The 23,261-nt window shown below is 36.8% G+C and overlaps 1 protein-coding gene across 1 annotated transcript in view; it reads right to left on the bottom strand.

Moving 5' to 3' along the window:
• The window catches only part of LOC126506328 (transmembrane protease serine 11C), a 40,124-nt gene that overhangs the window by 5,746 nt on the left and 11,117 nt on the right, over positions 1 to 23,261 (bottom strand). The window contains exons 3-7 of the mRNA XM_050149834.1: positions 19,813 to 19,931; positions 16,203 to 16,270; positions 13,235 to 13,395; positions 4,230 to 4,268; positions 608 to 779 (exon numbers count right to left, since the gene is read on the bottom strand). Coding sequence (XP_050005791.1) covers positions 608 to 779; positions 4,230 to 4,268; positions 13,235 to 13,395; positions 16,203 to 16,270; positions 19,813 to 19,931 — 559 coding nt within the window. The remainder of the gene's footprint in view (positions 1 to 607; positions 780 to 4,229; positions 4,269 to 13,234; positions 13,396 to 16,202; positions 16,271 to 19,812; positions 19,932 to 23,261) is intronic.

A 23,261-nucleotide genomic window follows, 5' to 3' on the forward strand; every position in this document is an offset into this window, starting at 1 on the left:
AACAACTTAGAGGTGGAATTTTGTTTTTATCCAGCTCAGTGGCAGAGTGCTTGCCTGGCACACACGAAACCCCGAGTTCAACCCCTAGTACTGAGAAAAGAAGGGAGGATGGAGAGGTGGCAATCTCTCAGTGCAATCATGCAGCCATTATTTCCTCTGGGCATGGTAGTCCACCTCTGTAATCACAACACTTAGTAAGCAGAGGCAGGAGGATTGCAAGTTTGAGGCCACTCTGTCATTGAGACCAGTTTGCCAACTTCCCTTTACCAATGTTTTGGAGGCACTATTGTTAATATTGAGACAGATTGCTGGTGGTTAAGGGAAGGAGGGCTGCCAAGTGTTCCACAATGCACAGGCCAGCTTTCTACAAAACATGATTGTATCTAGTCCAAAATGTCAATATTTCTACTTTTGACAAGGTTCTGTAGGTTGAGTACTTCATTTGCTATTTTACTGATTAATCAATGAGCGATTTTGAGGCTGTACCTCACTGGAGTATGAAGCAGTTGGAGGCATTGGAGGCATAGCTTCATGATTACACTGAGAGGGATATTATCAGGCTCTTAGTACTTGAGTGCCTTTGCTCCCTTCACAAGGCTTACCTTACCTTGTGAAACAGTGAGCAGCTGTGATAAGCCAGTTGTTACTAATCAGAGTGGCTCCACATCGGTGGACATTATTCTGTTGAAGGCTTGCTTGCCAGGGCCATTCTCCTTCCTCAGCGTCCTGGCCTCCTACTATTTTGACGCCTGAGGGAGTAATTGTGCGTCGTCCACAGCCTGTTCCAAGGAGAGTTCATCAGTGTTGATAATGCTTATGCCTGTGTCTTGCTGTAGTAAATAAACTACCTATGACATATGTCTCTCGTAACTCAGAAAAATTCGCTGTCTTGGAGAAATTGGGATGGATTTACTGCTGATATGATTTCCTGAAATATACTCCAAGTACATTGTCATCTCATCCTTCTGTGCCTATCACTCACATGTTCTCTGTGTCTGTCTTTTCTTACCATGAGTTGAGGTGTGAGGTAGGTAGGATTATAGGTATGGTTTTAGAAGAGACCAATCTTACTATATTGCAAGAGGAAATATGTGGTTTTAAACTTTAGTGAAGGTTAAAAGCGCAACAAATAGCATGCACATATTTATATGAAAGTGTGACTGAATATGAATGTTATGAGATAGAGCCAATAGAAGTCCTGACACACAGTAGTTAGACAAAACAAATGACGTGAATATAGCCAACACTTCCAAAGCCATATGCTTCTGTGAAGTTGGTCTGTACATTGTTGTCAATTTAGAAACGTAAGAGACAGCTAGACTCTGATGTCTTGACAGCAAATTCATAGTAATAGAATAGTTCATTATTCATCAAGCTGATCCTGGTTACCTTGACTATCTTAACTTTATACCAATAAAGTGCTTAGTTTGTTCTTTGTTTTCTTTTACTAGAGATCACCATCTCATCAGTAAATACTTTTAAAGATTAGGAATTAGGGACTGGAGAGATAGCTCAGAATTTAAGAACACCGGCTGCTCTTCCAGAGGACCTGAATTCAATTCCCAGCAACCACATGATGGCTCACAATCATCTGTAATGAGATCTGATGCCCTCTTCTGGCCTGCAGGGATGCATGTAGGCAGAACACTGTATATATAATAAATAAATCTTTAAAAAAGATTAAAAATTATGCTTTTTGATAAAAATATGTATCTAGAACCTACCATAGAGAAACATTACATAAAAGGAACTCAAATATTTGTAAAAATAAAAACTGTAAAACTTGGAATAAAAGTATTTGTTTACTACTTCATTCAGAGAGTAAAAAAATTGCAATCTACTTAAGGCATAGATTAAGGCAGTGGTTAGTATTTAGCAATGTTGAAGACATTTTGTATTATTATAAGAGAGTGGAGGCTGGGGGAGTGTCTATGGCTACCCAGTAGACAGAGACCAGGGATATTGCCAGCTACCCTATGATAAACTGGAGAAGCACTGAAACAAAGAATTAGCTGTCTCAGTGTCAATGTTGTTAGGAGTAAGACACACTGGACAGCATAACTGACTTGTATCAAGAATAAGAACGTTTAGCCGGGCAGTGGTGAATCACTCCTTTAATTCTAGCACTTGGGAGGCAGAGGCTGGTGGATCTCTGTGAGTTCTAGTCCAGCCTGCTCTATAAAGTGAGTTCCAGGACAGCCAGAGCTGTTACACAGAGACTCGGGGGGGGGGGGGGAAGAAAGAACATTTAAGCACATTTAAGTATTTAAATAAATTAAAAAAAATTTAGCTGGCCAGTAGGTTCACAACTGATGTATGACTATAGTGGCAGAAATACTTTGAGATATTCTTTCCTGAAGGAAGAAAGGCATGAGAAGCGTAGGAGAGTCATGCACACTTTTAAAGTTCCTAACTGACGTCCTGAAACCATTTGGTTTGCTTTGAGCACATTTCTAACCTTGGGTTAAAGCTCCTTTCTCGAGTCACGTAGCTGTGGCTGCCATGTCTAATGGGTACGCTCGCTCACATTGACTCATTGACTGTCACTCCCTTCTCTTTTTCTTTCCACTCCCACACCGCTGACTCTACAGAGGATAAAGCAACTAATCCAGACCCAGGGATGGTGGTTCCTCCCTACCCTCATTTCTGTTTGGGCTCCTCCTAAAGGAAGTTGGCTTTTACTTAGCTTCCTTCAGAGAAATATAAAACCAAAGGTCTTTCTCTGTGGGTTAGATGCCTCCCTAGGAGGCGTGACTTCATTGTTTCTGACCTTACTCATAATTCTCAATTTCTATGCATTCGTCAGCTTCCATCTGAAGCTCCCATTTACTCATGATTGTGTCTGGTGCTCTTTCAGCCACTATCTCCGCAGCCTTACCTTGCCTATTACCTCTGCTTAAGTCCTATGTGGAACCCTGTAGCTTTATTATACCAAAAGAGAGCAGATGGTAAATTTCAGAGCAGAAGATTGCTGGCTGATACTTTCAGAACCATCATGGAGCCTACAGGGGTTTTATTGCCATCCTACTCTTTTTACCTCTAATATGTTTTAATATACTTTATTGTGTCACATGCTGATGCTCTGTTCTTTACATTTATTTTGTTTTTCTGCATACCCTCATCTTTCTATTACAAATGTGACCAGAACTCTAGCTGGAGCAAGTCAAATTCCAGATTCTGATACGAAAGGGTCTTAGTGTTCCAGTTGGGGAGCAGATAGACTGGATGACATCTTTAGTACCGTTGCTCACGGACCTGTAAAGTCGTCTATGAACCTGACAGTTTTCCAATTGTGGATTTTCAATTTACAGATACTGAGAATTTCACTGCCATAATTGGTTTTACGATGTCTTATTAAGTTGCTTGTGGGTTGTTTAATCAAAAATCTCTGAAAAAGAAACCTTAAATAGCCTTGTGTTTAAATTTTGTCCAGGTTCCCACTAAATAACTAAGTGGTGGCTAAGGAGTAGTAAGAGCAGCCTGGGTCACTGTCACCTAGCTCTAGAGGGTGAATGCTCTAATCCAGCTACCCCAGTCAGTCTTTGTCCCCAGATAAATGAAATGCTTTCTTTGACAGCTTGCTCTGAGTTCCAGCCACACTTTAAGGATCATGTTTCCTAAGACCAGCAATGGAGTGGGGGTGGGGGTGAAAACAATGCCTTGCCCAGCAAGGAAGAAGTGGTTTGCATATAAAGCATATGGCTCTCTGCACACAAATTTAGTTACTAGGGTCAGCATTCCAGAGAGAGTTCCTAGGCCTGGGATTCTTACAGGTGACACATAAAACACAGAGAGCTGGCATGCACTGAGGGCTAACTGTCAGCGCAAACACTCTGGTGAGTAATTTATTCCTACTACCTTATTTTATCTTCACACTAATTCGAAACTAAGGCTTGGAACATTAAAAAAAACCTTATGCTAATCCTTCACTCTAGAATCCAGATCCGAAACTCCGAATGCGCGTGAAGCTGATTTTAGATTCTAAATTTTTAATTACCACTGCTTGTCCCTAGGTCCTCTCTGCCATCATGGCATGTAACAATGCTCCTCCTTTTAAATCCATGACGTCACTCTATATCTGTTCCTACGGTAATATTCAGTAATCTGTTACTACAGTACATTCACATGCGTTTCTGAAAGTCAGGCTTCTTATTACACTTCAACTGCGGGTCTCCTTGTCATTCTAAGGATGAATTTTTGTTGGCAAATAACTTGGTTGATAGACTTACATGTATTGAGAAGATCTTCTGCTATTAGCATTGAAATGTCTAAAAGTCAAGAAAACAAAAATGTTTACATTTATAAACATTTTATTTTTAACATTAATGGTACTTATGTTGCTTTTGGAGATATCCTGTAAACATGTTATCTATTTTGATTGCCAGTTCTGTTCATGAATTAACATAGAGAAAAAGAAAATACTTATACTTATTTTTTTAAAAAATGCTAAAGTTCCCCACTATAATTTATTTACAAAGCAGTTTAGTTTTGAGATGTCCTAAAACATACAAGAAATAGTGACCTTCCACCAAATCCTAGAACACACCTTAACAAATAATTCTAGTAAGTAGGATGTTGTTACTTTTACTACATTTTTAAAATTAAAATTAATTTTTTGATTAACATATAAAGAGATGGATTTCACTGTTATTTTTTCAAAGTATATAGTCACACTTTGTTCTTATTGCCTCTCTATCTTCTGGATGTCTCTCTTGGATGCCTTTTCTGTTTCCTTTTACCACCGAATACTGGCCTCATTTCAGCTTTCATGATACGTACTCCATTACCACCTCTTGTTCCTACCTCTTCTTCCCTTTAGTCCTCTTTCTCCTCTTTTATAATTTGCCCTGATGTTTAACACACTCACGCACACACACACACACACGCACGTGCACAAATTTTCAATCAAGGTTCCACAAATGAGAGAAAATGTGTCCTTGTCTTCCCGAATCTGGCTAGTTTTTGCTTGACATAATCTCTAATTGTGTCTATTTTCTGAAAATGTTATAATGTCACTCTTCTTTATGGATGAACAAAATTCCATTTTCTATGGGTTCCACCCTTTCATTATCTGATCATTTCTTGATGGATACCTAGGCTAGTCCGTAGCTTGACTCATATGGGCAGTGCTCTAGTACACATAGGTGCGCTGACAGGATCCTTTACATCTAAAGTGTCCAGGAGTAAGCAGCTGGGTCAGATAGTAGTTCTGGTTTTAGTTTCGGTGGTTTCATTTGTGTTAAGTCCTTTTAATATATTTTAAAATTTATATTTTTTGTGCTATGGTTCAATTGTTTGCCATCCTACTTCCCATTTATTTTGTATCAAAATAATTTATTTGGGCAATGAGACATATTTTGGGCTTTTCCTCTCATGTCTGTATAGATTTTAGACATCTGGAATGAAGTCATTTATACCAGATAGTTTTGTTATGCATCCCATTTGTTAACATAACTGTAAATTCGCTCAATTGACATGGAGAAACTATGAGGAGAGATTAGACAAATGAATCATACTTCAAATTTCATATGTGGAAAACTGTCAGTTCACTAGCTAAGAGTTCTAAAAGACACTATCAACTGCACTATGAGGTAAACACTATTTATGTCTATATTCATTTATTTTATGTCCTTGATTTCTATAAATCAAGGAAGAAGAATCCAATTCTCCATGTCAATTAAAGTTCAGTTTAATATTTGGTTGCACAATTAACCAGACAAACAAAAGAATACTTTACCAGACATTGACCTGTCTAAACAAAAGGCAAGGGCACTTAGCAGTCAGCTGGACTAGAGAAGAAAGGGGCCACACCTACTAGACAAGAAATCTGCCGTAGCTTCATATACCCATTGCTGTTGTCTCACAGAGGTTGTTTTTTGTTTTATATGATATGTCTAGTTCAGTTTTGAATTTTTGTGCTTGGTAGCATATATTAAATCATATTAAGATTTTTAGAAATAAACATTTAGATGGATTGGACAAATCTTGTCCTGTACTCAAAGAACTAATAATTTTAAAGCTCTATGTTATTCATACAAGTTTCTTCCTTTCTTAAAGTTTTCTTTATTAATATATTCTTTTCCAAAGAAAACAAATGTCTTGGACTTGTAGTTAGCTTTTAAAAGTTGTGCTGTCCTCTTTTTGGGTCTGGCTTACCTCGGACTCACTGAACATAGTGGATAATGAGGACTACTGAGAACTCAAGAACAATGGCAATGGGTTTTTGTTCCTACTGCACAAACTGGCTTTGTGGGAGCCTAGGCAGTTTGGATGCTCACCTTACTAGACCTGGATGGAGGTGGGTGGTCTTTGGACTTCCCACAGGGCAGGGAAACTTGATTGCTCTTTGGGCTAACGAGGGAAAGGAACTTGATTGGGGGAGGGGGAGGGAAATGGGAGGCAGTGGCGGGGAAGAATCAGAAATCTTTAATAAATAAATAAAAATTAAAAAAAGGAAAACAAAAAGTTGTGCTGTCCCATAGCTCAATGGGACAGTTATCACTTGGGGATGAGGAAGACAAGCTACAGTGAATTGAGAAATGACTTAAGTCATTTTCCTTTCGGATTGAGTCACAGCTGTGGCTGTCTGTATTTCCTGCAATTTAAGTCCCCTGACTCACACTCCGAGGTCAGAAATCTTGTGGATTGGCCTCACAATGACAAATTTCAACAGTGTAACCCAAGAGACTCTCCGTACAGTGTGCTATATTAAGGAAGTGACCGAAAACAATAGCTCTGTCTCTGCCAAAAGGAGATGGATGAAAGGATGTGAAGAATCCGGGGAGTGGTGGCTCACAGCTGTCATTGCAGCACTCCAAAGCTGAGTGAGTCCTCAGAGCCCAAGACCAGAACAGTTTACAGTACAAAGAAATTGAAAAGTCAAACAGCTCAGGCAATGTGCATCGGTCTTCTCCAAGGCCATAGGTATCAAAGCACAGACATAGATTTATCCTTAGTGAATCAATTTGTTGGAAATGGAGATGAAAATTCACAAGAGTTTAAAAATAACCTCTACTTCTGTCTGTTTTCCTGTGGTAGGTTTAATGGCTTACCTGGAAACGGATGCGTGAGCAAAAGTTGTTAAGCAAAGAAGGAGGATTTGAACAGCTGACAAAACCGTTCTTTTGAGGGAGGAGTCAAGGAATTCATTTTAAGGCCAGAGAAATTTGGTATGATTGGTTGGAGGTAAATATTAGATTTGAAACATGCTCTTTATGTTAGTCCTGTAGAACGCCCATGACTACTGTTCATAGTTAAGAAATATGAGAGGCAAATTTGGATGAACTGGAAAGAGAGGGAAGACTCCTGTCCTGGGTATGGTGCTGCCCTCCATTTAGCTTAACACTCAGGTTACAGAGGCAGGTGGATTTCTATGAGTTTGAAGCTTGCCTAGTATAAAAACCAAGAACCAAGGTTCCTAGTGAGATTGTGTCTCAAAGTAGGAGGAAGATAGGGAGAAGGGAAAGGAGGAGGAAGAGGCAACAGCAAAAAAAAAAAAAAAAAAAAAAAAAACTCCTGCTCTTGGAGGTAGCATGAACCCTTATACTCTTTAATCCTAGCAGGTGCCCATTGAGACCTGCCTCAATTAACAAACAAAGCAAATAGATAGAGAGATAAAGGTTTACAAAAGGAAGACCTTTCTATAACCTGGTTCTAGTAAAAATTTTCTCTTGAAAGAAGAAATCTGAAACAGATAATGATAATGAAAACCAAACTATAACATTCTGAGAATAAGAAATATTTTTTATAGCATTAGTAGGCCCACTTGTGATGTGAATTTTATAGAATATGGACTTTAAATCTAATTAGTGGAATTTATCACTTTGCATATTCTAAATCCTAAAGAAGTTGATCAGTTCTACTTCTGAGCTACATTTTCCTATGTAGATGCATTCAGCCATACTCTTAGGGACATTTAGAAATGTCCACCTGGCTGATTTTGGAAAACTCTAAAACTGTAAGTGTATATGGATTTGCTACCTAAAATAAACAGTATAATTGTTTAATGATGTAAAAATTATCTCCCACCATGGGTTCCTTATTTGTGATGTTTAACACACACGCAGTGGTGCAACTGCTCTGCATTAAAAAGCAAAGGAGCTGAGTGTGGATATGGATAATGCTTGAACAGAACTAGAATCCTCTGCTTGTAATAGGTTTTGGTTGGTCACCTGACTGCATAGCTAGCCCAATAATTGCTTTTCTTTATGTTTTCAGTTTGACTGAGAGTTGTTCTGTGGTTGGATGTTGTCATTTGCTATTCCTCAGGCTGAAGTGGGTTAGTTTTTGTTTTTGTTTTTTTGAGTACATGCATTCCCAGGTAGCAGTCTTGATGACGAGGATATAAATGTCAATATTAAAACAATCATGAGCTGTTTTCACAGATGATAGTTTTATGGGTGGGTGGCATATGCAAGATCAGAGGACAACCAGTTTGTTATGTCATTTTAATAACAATATTATGTAATATTCTAGACATTTTTGTGTATATTTATCTCTTGTGCGCCACTGATCACAGCCACCTTCAAATAGTGACTATTTTATTAATATTTATGATTTTCAGTCTCTAGTACATAATTTTGTTATTGAATTGTAAGTATTTCAAATTCTAAGCTGAAACCTACATTTTAAAATATGCAAAGAAATATTATTCTGAAATAAATTCTTAGACTGGAAACTATTTTAAATGTTAAGAGGCATAGTCTTCTACATCTTTTGTGAAAGTCGATTACATTTTCTGTGTGGCAAAGTCAAGAATTGGGGGAAAAAAGGTGTCTGCTAGAGCTAAAAACTGGCTCTTAGCTAAGAAAGCTTATTTTGATAATTATGTTTTCTTTCAAGTGTCTTTAAAGATTTATCCAAAAATGATGGGTTAGTTCAGTAATTTCAGTCCTGACACAGTGAAGCCATTCCTTGTCTCAAGAGCAAGACTCACGAAAATGTGTTCTCCTGACTCAGTCACTGTTCCAATTTTAGCCCGCTACTCACGAGCACTAGGCCAAGCATTGCTGCCATCTGAGAACCTTGACAGTGAGTCAAAGTCAGCATCCTTATATTATTATTATTGTTATTATATTATTATTATTATCATTATTATTATTATTATTAGAGATCATTGTTCTATTTTTTCTTTTACTTCTACATGATTTGAAGTTTTTCATCAATCAACAGGATTTAGGGCAAGCACTTAGCATATTTCATTTTTATTCAATTCAGTATTTTTGTGTGGGAAGTGATTATTATTTAAAAACAAGTAATAATCATAGCCTTTAATCTTCCATTAAGATTATGAACATTAAAAGGTATTTCTGTTTTATAAAGCCATTTTATTTAAGATTTACTATATGAAACTTGAAGCTTCCTTTTTCTCTTACACGTTTCCTTTAGGTTTTTCCTTCCAGAGCTGGAAAGAGGTGGCCATTCCACCTGGCTCTGCAGTTTTGCAAATCGCTTTAGTCTACTATTTGCCATCTTGGCTCGAGCTTCAGAGTGTCCATCAGTGGTAGGTAAGCTCATGTTTAGTATATGCAATATCATTTGCTCTTCTTTTTGACGTTAAAAATTTGAATGGCATAAATATTAAATATTAAGTGCATAGTCTGTTTACCTTAATAATATCAGATAAGCAGCCATAAAGTAATAAAGGTGAATTTTTAACAGGGTGTGGTGGTGGAAAGTTGTAGCCCTAGCATTCCAGAGGAATGCAAGTTCACCACGACCCTCCTCTTTTTACGGAGACGCTGTCGTAGAAAAGCTAAAGGATGGGGTATAGGGGATGCTGTGAAGCTAATTTTAACTATGGGCTTAATCATCTTTAATGGAATATGATATTAACATCATTGAGTACAAATTTGGGGTTTGGGAATGAATATCAGCTTTCCTTCCATTAAAATAAATGGAATAGGATTAAGAATTTTGTTACAAGCAGTTATTATTTACTATATTATTGACATTATTGTTATTATTATTAGTTGGGTTTTTGAGACAGGATTTCTGTGTGTAGCACTGGCTGTTCTGGAACTCACTCTACAGACCAGGCTGACATTGAACTCAGAGATCTACCTGCCTCTGCCTCCTGAGTGCTAAGATTAAAATCTTGTGCCACCACACCCAGTTTGGAAATAATTTTTGAGGAGAGTAGGGGAGAAATATATAAATGCTTTTTTTAGTACTTATGCTACATAGTCAACATCAGGTGGCTTAACCCTCCTACCTTGTAATAATTTAGTGTTATAATAACAAAGGGTTGTAGGAACTGGTTCTCCTGAGTTAGGTGTATTTATTACGTGTAGAAATGTTTGAGGATGCTTTGCTAGATTTGCTGCTTCTACATTTACATGAACAATAATCTTTATGCATAATTTACCTCATCCCTAACTCTTGTAAAATCACTTTTAGTGAACTTATTCCGCTACTTTAAATCCATACATAAAAAACACATATGTATATTCCCTAAGACTCAGCTGGTTGTACAGTGAACGTTTGCTATTCAGTTATCAGAGAAATAAATGAAAGAATAATTTCTGATATATTTTATACAGCAACATTTTTTCCACTCTTAGTATGTCCTAGGTTCTATGCTAAGAGACTTGGCTGCATGTGCTTTAAAATCTGGGATGTTATACTCTTCTTTTTAAAAATGAAGTAACTAAGTAACTAAGACCCTATAAGTGATTATGTTTTTTTTTTTTTTTTTTTTTTTTTTTTTTTTTTTTTGTGGGAGCTTGGGGTAGAGAGTAGAGCTTCGTTTACTGTCCCAGTGTTTAGGAGACTCTTTTTAAACATCTCAGTTTTACTCATTTAAATTAATAAAGCAATGTGAGTTTGGTATCTAGTCCATTTTATTAAGTGAGAATGCAGTAAGGAACACCACAACGATAGACCAGAGTGAAAGCTCTCAACCAGGGGGGGGGGGGGGGGCAGAATCAAGTGATGCCATGTAGCTGCTGAAGGAGACAGATGCCTGGACCCTTTCCAGTAGGCCACAGCTCAAGATGATACATAGACTAATAGAAATGGGTTAATTTGAGATACGAGTTAGTTAATAAGAAACCTGAGCGAATAGGCCAAACAGTGTTGTAATTAATACAGTTTCTGTGTGATTATTTGGGGTCTGGGTGGCTGAGAATGTAAGAGCAGTCTCCTTTTAGAGAGAGAGAGAGAGAGAGAGAGAGAGAGAGAGAGAGAGAGAGAGAGAGAGAGAGAGAGGAGTTCACAAAAGAGACCTCAATTGAAAAAAATGTTCCATTGGCAAGTCCGTTGGGCATTTTCTTGATTAATAAGTGATATGAGAGGGTTCAGCCTACTGTGGGCAGTGACAGCTCTGGGCTTGTGCTCCCGAGTTGTACAAAAAACCACACTGAGAAAGCCATGAGAAGTAAACCAGTAAACACCATTCTTTCCTGGCTTTTGCTATAGTTCCTATCTCCAGGTTTCTGTCTTTGTGTTCCTGCTCTAACTTCTCTCAGTGCTGGAGTGTGACCCACAAGTTAATGAAAGAAACCTATTTGCTTGCAAGTTACTTTTGGCTATGGTGTTTATCTCAATAATTAAAACAGCAACTAAGACAACTTTCAAATTTATAACACATACATATTGAGCAGTTTTGTTTTCTTTGGATTAAAAACTCAGTAGTTAGTAGTAATTTGTGTTAAACTTGTCTTTAAATGTTCTTTATGATGTATAAGCTCTTCAAAATCTTCACAATGACCATAAGAATTATTTTTTATTCTAATCCTTTTTTCTATTATGATATTATTAGACTAAGGTATTCAAATGCTAAGTAAATTTCCCAAAGTCATACAGCTAACATATAGAGGACTGAAAAATCCAAACATCAAGCTATCTAGTATCGGAATCTGTAACCTTAGCCACTGCTTTATATTGCTTTTGTTTTTCCTACTCACATTGTAGGATACTTGTGCTACAACCAGCCATTCATTTAATTAGCAGCTCTAGCCAGTGACACGTAAGGCTTTGTCTTAAACATGGAGATTTTCTTGTATGTTAAGCAGCATGTATGAAAATGTACTTCACAGCCTTGATGTATCTGCTATAAGTAGCTGAGCTAACTAGTCATCATAAGAAGGTCATAGTATTTTTAAAAAATGCTGAAACAGAGACTTTGGCTGCCAAATAAATTTCAAGATCTGTATGGCACAGACCTACTTACATCTTGATCAGTGATTAAAAACTCATCTTGGCAAAGGCTGTCCTGAGTATAAGCCCTGTATTAACATCTTCCATTGTGGTTTTGGGAGAATGGCTTTGTCAGCTGCTGGGTTTGCTTCTACATGGGTGAAAGCTCCTTCAGTTTTATGAGGCAACAAACTTCTGATGAAGGATAAAGAGGGAGGGACAGAGAGTTTCCAAGACTTAAGACAAGAGCACAGCCTGTACTTAATCTGCTTAGTTTACTGCTGACAGTGGTGTCTCTCAGCGTTACAACACGACTCCTAAGAAAAACCAGTTGTTTGGAAGAGACCACCAGACTGTATATTTCTCCGAGATCTTACTAATAATTTAAAATCTGGAAGGATGTTGGGAATATGTTTTATGTTTTAGTTTATGTAGTTAGACAATGAGTTTCTAAGACTGTCCCTTTGGATGTTAATTCTATACAGCTTGGAAGACTACTTTCTTCCTGCCTTTTTCGACTCTACTACATATGAGCTCCGTGAGAAGGAAGGCTGTGAGAGGAAACATCCCAGGGAAGTTACAATTCAGCAGGGATGCTTTCTTATCCAGAAGAAGCATGCTCAGAGTTTGCTTTTTGATGCTTTGATATTTCATTTAACTGAAATGAAAGTTTACCCGAGGAGCCTCCACACTCATCTTTTAGTCCCTCCTATAGAAGTAGCAATACTTTCAGTTTCAATTTCTGTCCCCCAAATTTTCTACATTATTCTTATAACAGGATTGGTAGCAGAAACTGACAGCCTGTCCCAGGGATGATTTTATCACACTCCCAGTGACTCTACCAAGCCAGGGATAAAGTTAATTCATCCCTAAGCATAAGAATCAGAATATATGTGACCATGTGAGACAAGTTAGAATCAGATTATATGTGACCATGTGAGACATTTGAGATTCTGGTTACTTTCATAGTGAACAAAAATAGCTATCATTTTATGCAGTACAATATTTAAAGGAAGAAATTCTGCTTCATGTGTATATCAAAACAACATATTCAAATTAAAAGATGAATATCATTCCATACCATATATATTCTTACCTGAAAATTTAAATGAGGAAAAATCTATAAGTAATTTAGTTTGGCATTTGAGCTTCTGATACACAATGGTTTCAATGCTTTCCCAGAATTTTTCTACATTGTTCCTATAACAGGCTTTAAATTTCAACACAGCATGTATTACGACTTTCCCATTGGCTTTGCTATAAAACATAAACAGACAGATTGTTATCTCAGAAAGGAACTGCTATCATTTTTAGTGTCGGGGGTGAGGAGTTTGCAAAGAGTCAGTGGTTGACATAAAACAGTAGATTGTTTTGTTAGCCATAGATTCCCTCCCAAGGGAGAGGAGACAACATTTTACAGACATGATAAGAGGATTTATTAATTTATTTAGTTTTACTTAAAAATTTCCACCTCCTGCCGGGCAGTGGTGAGGCACACCTTTAATCCCAGCACTCGGGAGGCAGAGGCAGGCGGATGTCTGTGAGTTCGAGGCCAGCCTGGTCTACAAGAGCTAGTTCCAGGACAGGCTCCAAAAGCTATGGAGAAACCCTGTCTCGAAAAATCAAAAAAAAAAACATTCCACCTGCTCCCTTCCTCCCATTTCCCCCCCTCCATCCTTCTTCCCCATTCCCTTCCCCCTCCCTCTCCAGTCCAAAGAGCAGTCAGGGTTCCCTGCTCTGTGAGAAGTCCAAGGTCCTCCCCCCTCCATCCAGGTCTAGGAAGGTGAGCATCCAAACAGACTAGGCTCCCACAAAGCCAGTACATGCAGTAGGATTAGAGAGGATTTTTTTTTATCTTTAGATCCAGGGAAACTGAGTCAGAATTTTATATTTAGTATCTGCCACTGTGATCATACAGCAAGTTGCTGTCATTCGCTTTTCTTGACTCTCATGCTACAAATGGGATGATTATCAGATTTACTAGTTTTTCAAAAATATTACAGATCAAATGCTTCTTATTAACGGAGATAGAATAACTTTCAATCTCATAGAAGTTAATGAAAATGCTTTGTTAGTATAAATGTATTATGAATCCAGTATGAACTCATTAGGGGAACTAATAGAAAAGAACAAACATTGTTGTTTTGGTGATTGTAAATGAAGTCACAGCTTGCAATAGTGAGCCATTATCTATTTACCTCTTGGATACCAGGACTGAGTGTTACAAGAAGTGAACTCATTTAATTTGTCATTCTGAATGGAATATGCAAATGCTTAAACTATACATATATATGCAACTGACTCCAGAGACAGCTTAATATGTACGGCTTTCTAGTTCTGTGTCTTCCAATGTTCTGCTAGGACTTAGAAACTAAAGGTTCCCAGTACCCATATTATCAATTTTATGTACTCTTTACCTTTATAGGCACTAATTGATGATTTAATTATTTAATTGGTTTCTCAATTAGTAACGAGAATGCGAGTTGTATTTTATTTTTTTTTGAAACTTCCTAATACCCAGCAGAGCTCACAACAGTTTCTTGAAATGAAGAATAATTAATACACATTACAAACTGACTTAGAATATTTTGGATATTATTTCCTGTTGGATTTAAAAATCTTGTTAGCTAGGAATATATAATAGGTGGCAAATACTTTTGGAAGAACTGTTGTGAACTGGAATCTGTTTCTTTGTAACAAAAAATTATCTCCTTTATCAACTTTTCTTTCTATGAACCCCCTTGCCACAGAGGTGGGGAACTAGAGACATGGTGAAATATGGGAACTCCTAACTGCTTGGGTTTCTTTCTGTTCATATCAGTTTCCCCCAGTTCTTTGTTCTTTATCAATATATTTATCAACGTCTTGACGATGAATAAAGCTTTGAAAGTTGACTTCTGAGAGTTCCAAAACTGGAGGGAAATTGATATGCACATTGCATGTATTTCATGAATGTTTAGAGTCTAATGCAAGCTGTATATTTATTTTATCTATAAACTTCTTAATGAGAGATGCTTTCAGAATGTAGCCTTGTGTGCCTTGGAAGTTGTGATCCTCTCCTTCCTCAGCTTGCTAGTCATGGGATTACAGGAATGTTCCACGTGTCACAGCAGCTTCTGTCTATTGGGTGGAGGACTAGGATGGGAAGTGAATTTGATTTGTAAGCAAAAATACCTAAATCCATTTTTGTGTGAACTATCCCTACCTCAATATCAAATCCAGTTTTTAATTTGTTTATAAGCCCAAACATACTTTTTCCAAATTAACCCAGACATTCTGCAATGCTCTTTTCATTTTAAAATGAAAATTATTTATTATTCAATTTCTGTGTGTATGTGTGTGCACACATGTGTATGTGCACATGTTAGCATTCATGTTATTTCACAGTTATATTAGGTCACAGGACAGTTCTCTAGTGTCAGATCTCTTTGGTATTCTATAATGGAACTTGGGTCACCAGACTGTGTCCAGTACTTTTACCCTACATGTCGTCTCAATGGCCCTGGCTTATTCATGTCAAAAAGTTTTAAGAATACTCTTCTTTTTATATTTACTTTTTGGTTTTGTGCCCTCAAATAAAAACAGACCATTTAACTTTTATCTGATGCTTATAATTAGTTGGAATTCATGGTTGTAGTTTAGTCAATTTGTACTTTTACTATTTTTAGATTTATTAATTTTATTTTATGTGTATGAGTGCCTTTTTGCATGACTGTCTATGAACTATGTGCAGGCAGAACTCTTGGAGGTGAGAAGAGAGCATTGGGCCCTGGAACTGAAATATGACTTCCATGAGATGGATAGCGAGTCACCATGTGAGTGCTGGGAACTGAACCTAAGTCCTCTGCAAGAGCAACTGCTTTTATTACTGAGCCATCTCTTCAGTAATCATTTTCTAAAAGATGATAAAAACATTTCCTTTACATATATGGAGCACAGGGAGTTTTATGACACTAAATCCATTTTTTGTTTCAAACTTAAAGTTGCACACCACACAAACACAGTTGGAAGGCATTATAGAAAGGGAGATGAAACTGCTTCTCATTCTGCTATACTACGCATACCTTACTTGGACAGTGTGAGCTTTGACGTACTGTTTTCTCAGTTTTGATTCATGAAATGTTTCATTCATCTATTAAAAAGAAAAAGGGTTAATGACATGATTTCAGCTTCTTAAAAAGGTTTCTATCACTTTGGAAAACTTGAAATACACCTAAAAACACACAATAGTAAAACAAAGTCATCCAGTTTGACCTCATATCACCAAATACATTTATGTATTCCTAATTTTCATAAAACATGTAATGTTCATGTCTTCCAAAAATCATGAGTAGGAACATGGTAAATTATAATACTCATTTTGAAGTGGTGAATTCATTGTACTAGAGGATATTATGATATTATTTTTCTTCCATGTGCAAATTTTACTGAATGTCAATGTAATAAAAGTAGTGTGCATAGAGGAGATGTTTACAAATTGTATGTGTGTGTGCACACACGTGTGTGTGTGTGTGTGTGTGTGTGCATGCATGTGTATAAGTGTGCTATGGCAGACCTGAAATGAATATATGGCAATCTATTGTTTTCATTTTTCAAATATGTGCTGTTGATAGGTTGAAAGGGAAATTGTAGGTCATAGGTATTATTGAAGAGAAAAGGGGAGTATGGATGGGATACTTTAAGTGGGGAAGGGGAGGAAGGATAATATGTAATGAGAAGGAAGAGAGCAAATAACACTAACAATGTCTGAAAAAGCCATGGGAAAAACATTATTGTATATGCTTACACATATATATGTAATATATTGGAGTTAAATTTACATGGGGTGATAACGTACACCACCCCATACACCTAACTATCTAACAAAGAGTAAGAGCCCTAACAATCTAACAGGAAACCCAGCTGTGTGAAACCTTCTTTTGTGTTGTCAGGGGCTTCCAAGAGACTCTTAACAGTATGACAATGGCTATTGTCATTGCCACTGACTGCCTCCCCGAAACTGAAGCCTGACTGTATGGCTGCTTTGACCATCTATAAACCAAATGCATTTATGTGTTGAAAATCATATTGCTTTGCATTAAACACATTGGATTATTTATCTGGTTATATTAACTTCCTGCAATTTGAAGTGTGCTCAAGATTTTGTAGTATTTTTGGTGATCTTTCAATAAAGGACAAAAGAAAATCAAGGAGTTTGACTTTGACAACTTAATCTTTTAGTGGCTCAGTTTCTTTATATGACATAGGGACATCCTGAGGATTAAGTATTGTTATATAAGTACTTATACTGAAAATTAATGAAGCTAATTATATTAATAAGATCTTGTGTCAGTGTTAATTGGTCTTAGAACTTCTTTTCACTTAGTTGGATATCACACCTGCTGAAGAGCTTAAAATAGTACAAGAAGGGTAGAGATTTCTTGAGTTGCCTGTTAGAAACCATATAAAATATGAACTTTGAGAATGTTCTCTATCAAGACCTTTCCCCAATAGTTTATGGTAAAGCAGGATTTCTCTTTTCCAAAGGGAAAAAATATAATTTCTTTTTAGGATGAGTCATTGAAAGAATTCTATAGTGGCAATCAGAGTCTACGGGAATTAGTGTAGTGGCTATGAGGTTTGTCTAATGATCTGTAACTCCATTTGGTGCATGCTATTATATTAGCTATCATGTTGTGCCTATGAATGTTGTATATATATATAATGATAACTTTAACAAATGAGGCATTATTATATTCCGTGAAAACAGAAAGAAAGTATAAAAATAAGGCGTTGCACAACATGTTTGATATATGTTGTTTTCAAGCATATGTATTGGAAGCTAGGAATGGAGTTGTTTAATAAACCTGAAGGAGGACATCATGATCACTGCTTAACAGGCAAGGATGATGCAATATTAGTTATACCAACTGTTCTAGAGCAGTGGTTTTCAACCTATGGGTCACTTTTGATCTTTTTGGGGGTCAAATAACATGTCCACAGGGGTCGCATATTAGATATCCTGCATATCAGATATTTACATTGTGATTCCTAACAGTAGTAAAATTATAGTTATGAAGTAGCAATGAAAATAATTTTATCGTTGGGGGTCACTACAACGTGAGAAACTGTATTAAAGGGTCACAGCATTAGAAAGGTTGAGAACTACTATGCTAGAGTAAGCAGGGGCTAATTGATTTGAATGTATGGTCTGAAGTTTGAGCTTGTCTTAGGACGATTTTCTTAGGAATTCAATATTGGCATGGGTGCCATGGGAGTAACCATGATTTAAGGCCCTCTTTACAAGATGAAACCCATGCCTGGCATTATTGTTGAACGAAGAGCTAGACAGATCATAAATTCTAGAAGAAAACCTGCTACTGCTATTATGCTGCTAAATGAATATATTAAACTGACTCTCATTATACTCATAGGTTAAGGCTATCTTTTTAAAAGACTGATGAAATAATGGGACTTTGGCTTATATCACATTTCACCTTTTGTGACACCTGCAACACCTTATTATGTTGGCATTTGTGATCTAATGTCCACAGAAAGAAGCTGAATTGAAGGAGAATTAAGGAACTCAAGTCCTAAAGCTAGTAAAACACTAATTTTGGAATTGAAAAAGGCCCTTGAGTCAATTTCTTTCTCTTTTTTTGTATTTTATTCTTTTCATTAGTAGCATTCACTGTCTAAAATTGGTTTTATTATGATATTTTCATATAGGCACATTATGTTTTGCTTGCTTTGCCCTGGACCCCATTCACGTTCTTGTCCTCTTCCCACCCATCCATTGGGCACTTCCCATTCCTGCATATCTATTTTTAAAGTCTAGGTTTCACATAGAAAAGAAAGAAGCAGTAATTATCGCTCTGAGTCTGGCATATTTCACAGCAAGTTTTTTCTTATCCACCATACTATATTGCTTTGTTTCATTTTTTGTCCTAAAGCTAAAGGCTGACTTTTCTGCCTTCATTTTCTGATTCTTTCCATAGTAGAAAAACACACCAGGACTTTCAGGGACTCTGACTTATTGAAAACTTTTGCGTAGTGGGTGCTTTGGAAGGACTACCAAGTTTAGTAGTCAGACAAGCGAGGTCTGCAATGTCCTATCAGGAGATTTTGAATGGCAGATGGATAACGTCACCACCGCTCCTGACACTGCTAGTCTGATTAATTTAGTTACTGTAGTTAATTATAATCATATCTGTGATAACAGACATTTCCAGCCCAACAGAGCGAGACTCTTGTTTGAACTTTTAGCCTGGTGAACATGAACAGAAAGCTAATTCCTAAGCAAGAGGTTTGTCACCTTCCCTCAACAGGGAAGACATGCAAAGTGCTCTTTATTTTTGTTACATTGTCTTTCAGATTGGCCAGGCTTCTTCTTCATGAACCAGAGGCAGCATGACATAAGTTATGCATCTTCGAGATCAAACATGTATTACTAATGTAATTGATGAATCCATTAGAGCTATCTACTCTTCTTCATGAATCATTTTTCTCAGGGTTATTTGAAATGTGTCCCTTTCCACAATTCCATGTTCAACTTTGCAGAGGAATTTCTGAAAGGGCTTCTTCATCTCATCTAGTACAAGGTATTGGTTAGAAATTGTTTTGAACTTGGAAGGTAACTGCTAGGGTCTTAACACTTTCGGGAAAGCACAGAAAAAAAAAAGTAACTCAACTTACCAAAGACACTATCTTTTTATTTAGGTCCATGTATTCCTGAGAATATGGCTTTGCAAATTTGCTGTCATAGTCAATGTTGTTAACCTTAAAGCTGACATGGTAGTAGAAAGGTGGCTTTCCTGAGGAGAGAAAAGGAAAATAGTTTTTCCACTGGGCACAACCACTTTCATTCTGAGAAGTCATACGCTCATAAAATGTCAGGTTATGTGACATCTAAAACTCCTACTGCCCACTGATTGTGGAAATTGCTTGGGTGGAGAAATGCTAAATTATAACCTTTTGCCAAAAATGTATTCAAGATTTTTTAATGTAAAATTTTAATATGACAGTTTTCAAGTTTGGACAATGTGTTATGGAACAAAATTACATTAAAATATAGTAATTATCTTGGTCTTTGTGATTGCCATACACTACATTTCTGCAAAATCAGCTCAATCATAGGATTTCTTACTCACAAAATACCTAAGAAATTAAAATAAATAATGGAGAAAATGAAATAAGTCATGACTTAAAAGTCCCCAACATTTAGTAAACTGAACAAAGAAACAAAGTATGTGATTTTAGACAGGCAAAGCAATGAGTGCCTAGATAGATGTTATCATATAGAAAATATTATTTTCAATTTTAATTTACATTAATCCTTTTATTTTGTCTTTGGACTTGTGCATGTTTATGTGGGCTTATACTATGTATACTATGCCCATTTTTATGCATAGTTTCATAACTTAATGCCATGCATGTGGCCTATTTGGGGTGCATTAATCTTAGAAATTGATCTATCTTGAATGTCTTCATTAACTTCTTTGGTCTACTTTTCAGACTTGATCTTTTCTACTAAATGTTCTCTTAAATAGGCCACTGGAGAGTTACATACATGCCACTGCCAGGATGTATTACTATACTTGTTTTTAAAGAAGCTTTTTGGGAAGAAAAACTCATATTTACTAATTTTTGCTTGTGGTTCCAGAGTAAAATGCTGAAGTAAATACAAGGGTAATTGAGAAGGTCCTTTTTGCTTGTGCTCTTACCTTTTTACTTTCATTTACTATACCCTGAAACTAAACTAGTTTTTTGTGGAGGGGCGGGAAGAGGTGAAGAGTTTCCACTTATGATTAGTCTAAATATATTTGAGAATATATTGAAATAGAAGTGATGAAAAGATCAGTGAGAAAGATTAACTTTCTCCAAGTGCCAACCACGTGTCATTTATTGACAGTCTCCTCTTCTGATTTATCCCAGCTGATGCTAATCTATAAACTGTGTTTTCCAGCCTCTGTTATAGTTAAGAGTGAGGCTGCTGCATTTGCATTCCTGAATAATGGAATGAAAAATGCTTGTGGAATTTCTGAGATTTCTGTCAGGGGCATGTAACTCTCCAGTGGCCTATTCGAGAGAACATTTAGTAAGAAAGATCAAGTTTGAAAAGCACTCTTGCTTTCCTGATCTCCCTTCTGGCCGGCTGGAATTTGTACATAATGGCTATAAGTAGTCCAGATTCCTTGGACATTGAGAGGATGGTGGCAAGGCAGGACATGTATGGCAGAGCAACTTGAGTAAAGGCCTGAATTTTTGGCACTTTGAAATGATAAAATGAACTTGGTCACTTCCTCTGAATCTCCAAATGTCTTACTCTTATATGTCTGTTTATCTTCTTTGAGGTCAGTTGTTCTCAAACTTGGCTTCCCACTGGAAATACACTTTGGATACTATAGGTTCTACTACATCCTTGAAAATGGACTTTGTGTACAGGTTTTTTTGTGTACTCATAAGACTATAGAAATATAAATTAATTAACTTTTAATTGACATAATAATTGTAAATATTTGTAGGCTGCCCATGTGATGTTTTAATACTGTTATTTGTGTAGTGTTCAAATCAGAGTAACATTTATTGTCTCAAACATTATTTCTCTACAATAACAATATTCAAAATCCTTTTATTAAACTTTTAAAAATGGACATAATTTCAAATTGCCTTATAAATTTGCATCTCTAAAACCAGCTCTCATCATGGAAATTTCTTTGTGCAGCAGACACCAGTTAGTTTAGGAACTCACAATTGGTCAGATTATAGAGAATCAATGTCTGTGTAATACTCAGACACACTGAGATATCTCTAATTATACCCTCTACCACCAAGGCAAGGCTCAAGGACCATTGTGGAACAGGGCTGAAGAGACCATGTAAGAGCCTGAGGTTAGGGAGAATTGGGATAAGACAGTGATATCTGTGAATGACAGGGCCTTGAAAGCTGCGAACTCATAGCAGCTGTGGGTGCTGGGATAAAATAAAACTAGTCAATGTTACAGCATGGAAAAGCTTGGATTCTTGAGCCACAGCCCCAAGTTTATGCTTTCTGCAGGGGGAGAGTCAGTTTTCTTCAAGATTGTGACCTTGGACAGGTCACCTGTGCTCCAGTGGATGGCCCCATACCCATGAGGATATGGGTAGCACAAATTGGAAACAGTGGGTTTAAAAAAAAGCAAAGCCATGAAGTTAGAAGGGGTTTGAGAGTGGGTAGTTGATCTGGAAGGAGTTAGGGGGAGGCATAGAGGTGAGCATAGATTAAAATATATTATATGTGTGTATGAAATTCTTAAAAAAATAGTAAAATGTTATATTGAGACAAAAATACATTATATTATCAATGTCTGTGGTCACCCTAGAGTACAATAGAACATCTGAAATTATTACTCCTATAGAACTGTAATTTAGGACTAGCAGACTAACATTTGATATTTTCTCTATTCCTTTCACCTTCTCTCTCTCTCTCTCTCTCTCTCTCTCTCTCTCTCTCTCTCTGTCTCTTTTTCCTTCCTTCCTTTCTTTGGCATTGGGAATTGAACTTACAGATTCATGCAGGCTAAGCAAGTGTTTTTATCACCGAGATGTATCCCCAGTCTATTTAGTAGTAGTGGAAAAAAATCTTTTCAAATAATTCTAAGAGTTGGTGTTAAAATTCATTGATTTGCAATATGGATTTTAAAGATGATTTGCAGGACCAAATCTAGGTTGGTTTTGGGTATTGTATGAACATGTAACAGCCTTTGCATCTAGAAAGGTTGAAAAACTCAAATTAATATTAACATTGGTGATATGTGAAAATTATGTGGAATTCAAATTCTAGAACCCAAATGCTTATTTGAAACCTTTACTGTGTTAAGTACCTAGATATTAATTCAGAAGTATATGAATGTTAACTCAGTTTCTGGATACTTTCATGTATCTTTATTCTTTTTTTTCCTATTATTTAGAGTACTAATTGCTCTCCCTCCCCCCAAAAAAGGCAAGTGAAGGTTGGGATTGGAGATAGGGCTCAGTAGGTGAGAAGGTCCAGGTTTAGTTACCATTACCCACCCGCATGGGGGCTCCAGGTATAGAGGATCTGATGCCCTTTTCTGACCTCAGCAGGCACTGCACATGTGTGGCATACACACATACACACAGGCA

Source organism: Alexandromys fortis, unplaced genomic scaffold (assembly GCF_014885135.2).
Source record: "Alexandromys fortis isolate MF-2015 unplaced genomic scaffold, M_Fortis_MF-2015_v1.1 scaffold_0, whole genome shotgun sequence".
In the NCBI taxonomy this organism is placed as follows: Eukaryota; Metazoa; Chordata; class Mammalia; order Rodentia; family Cricetidae; genus Alexandromys; species Alexandromys fortis.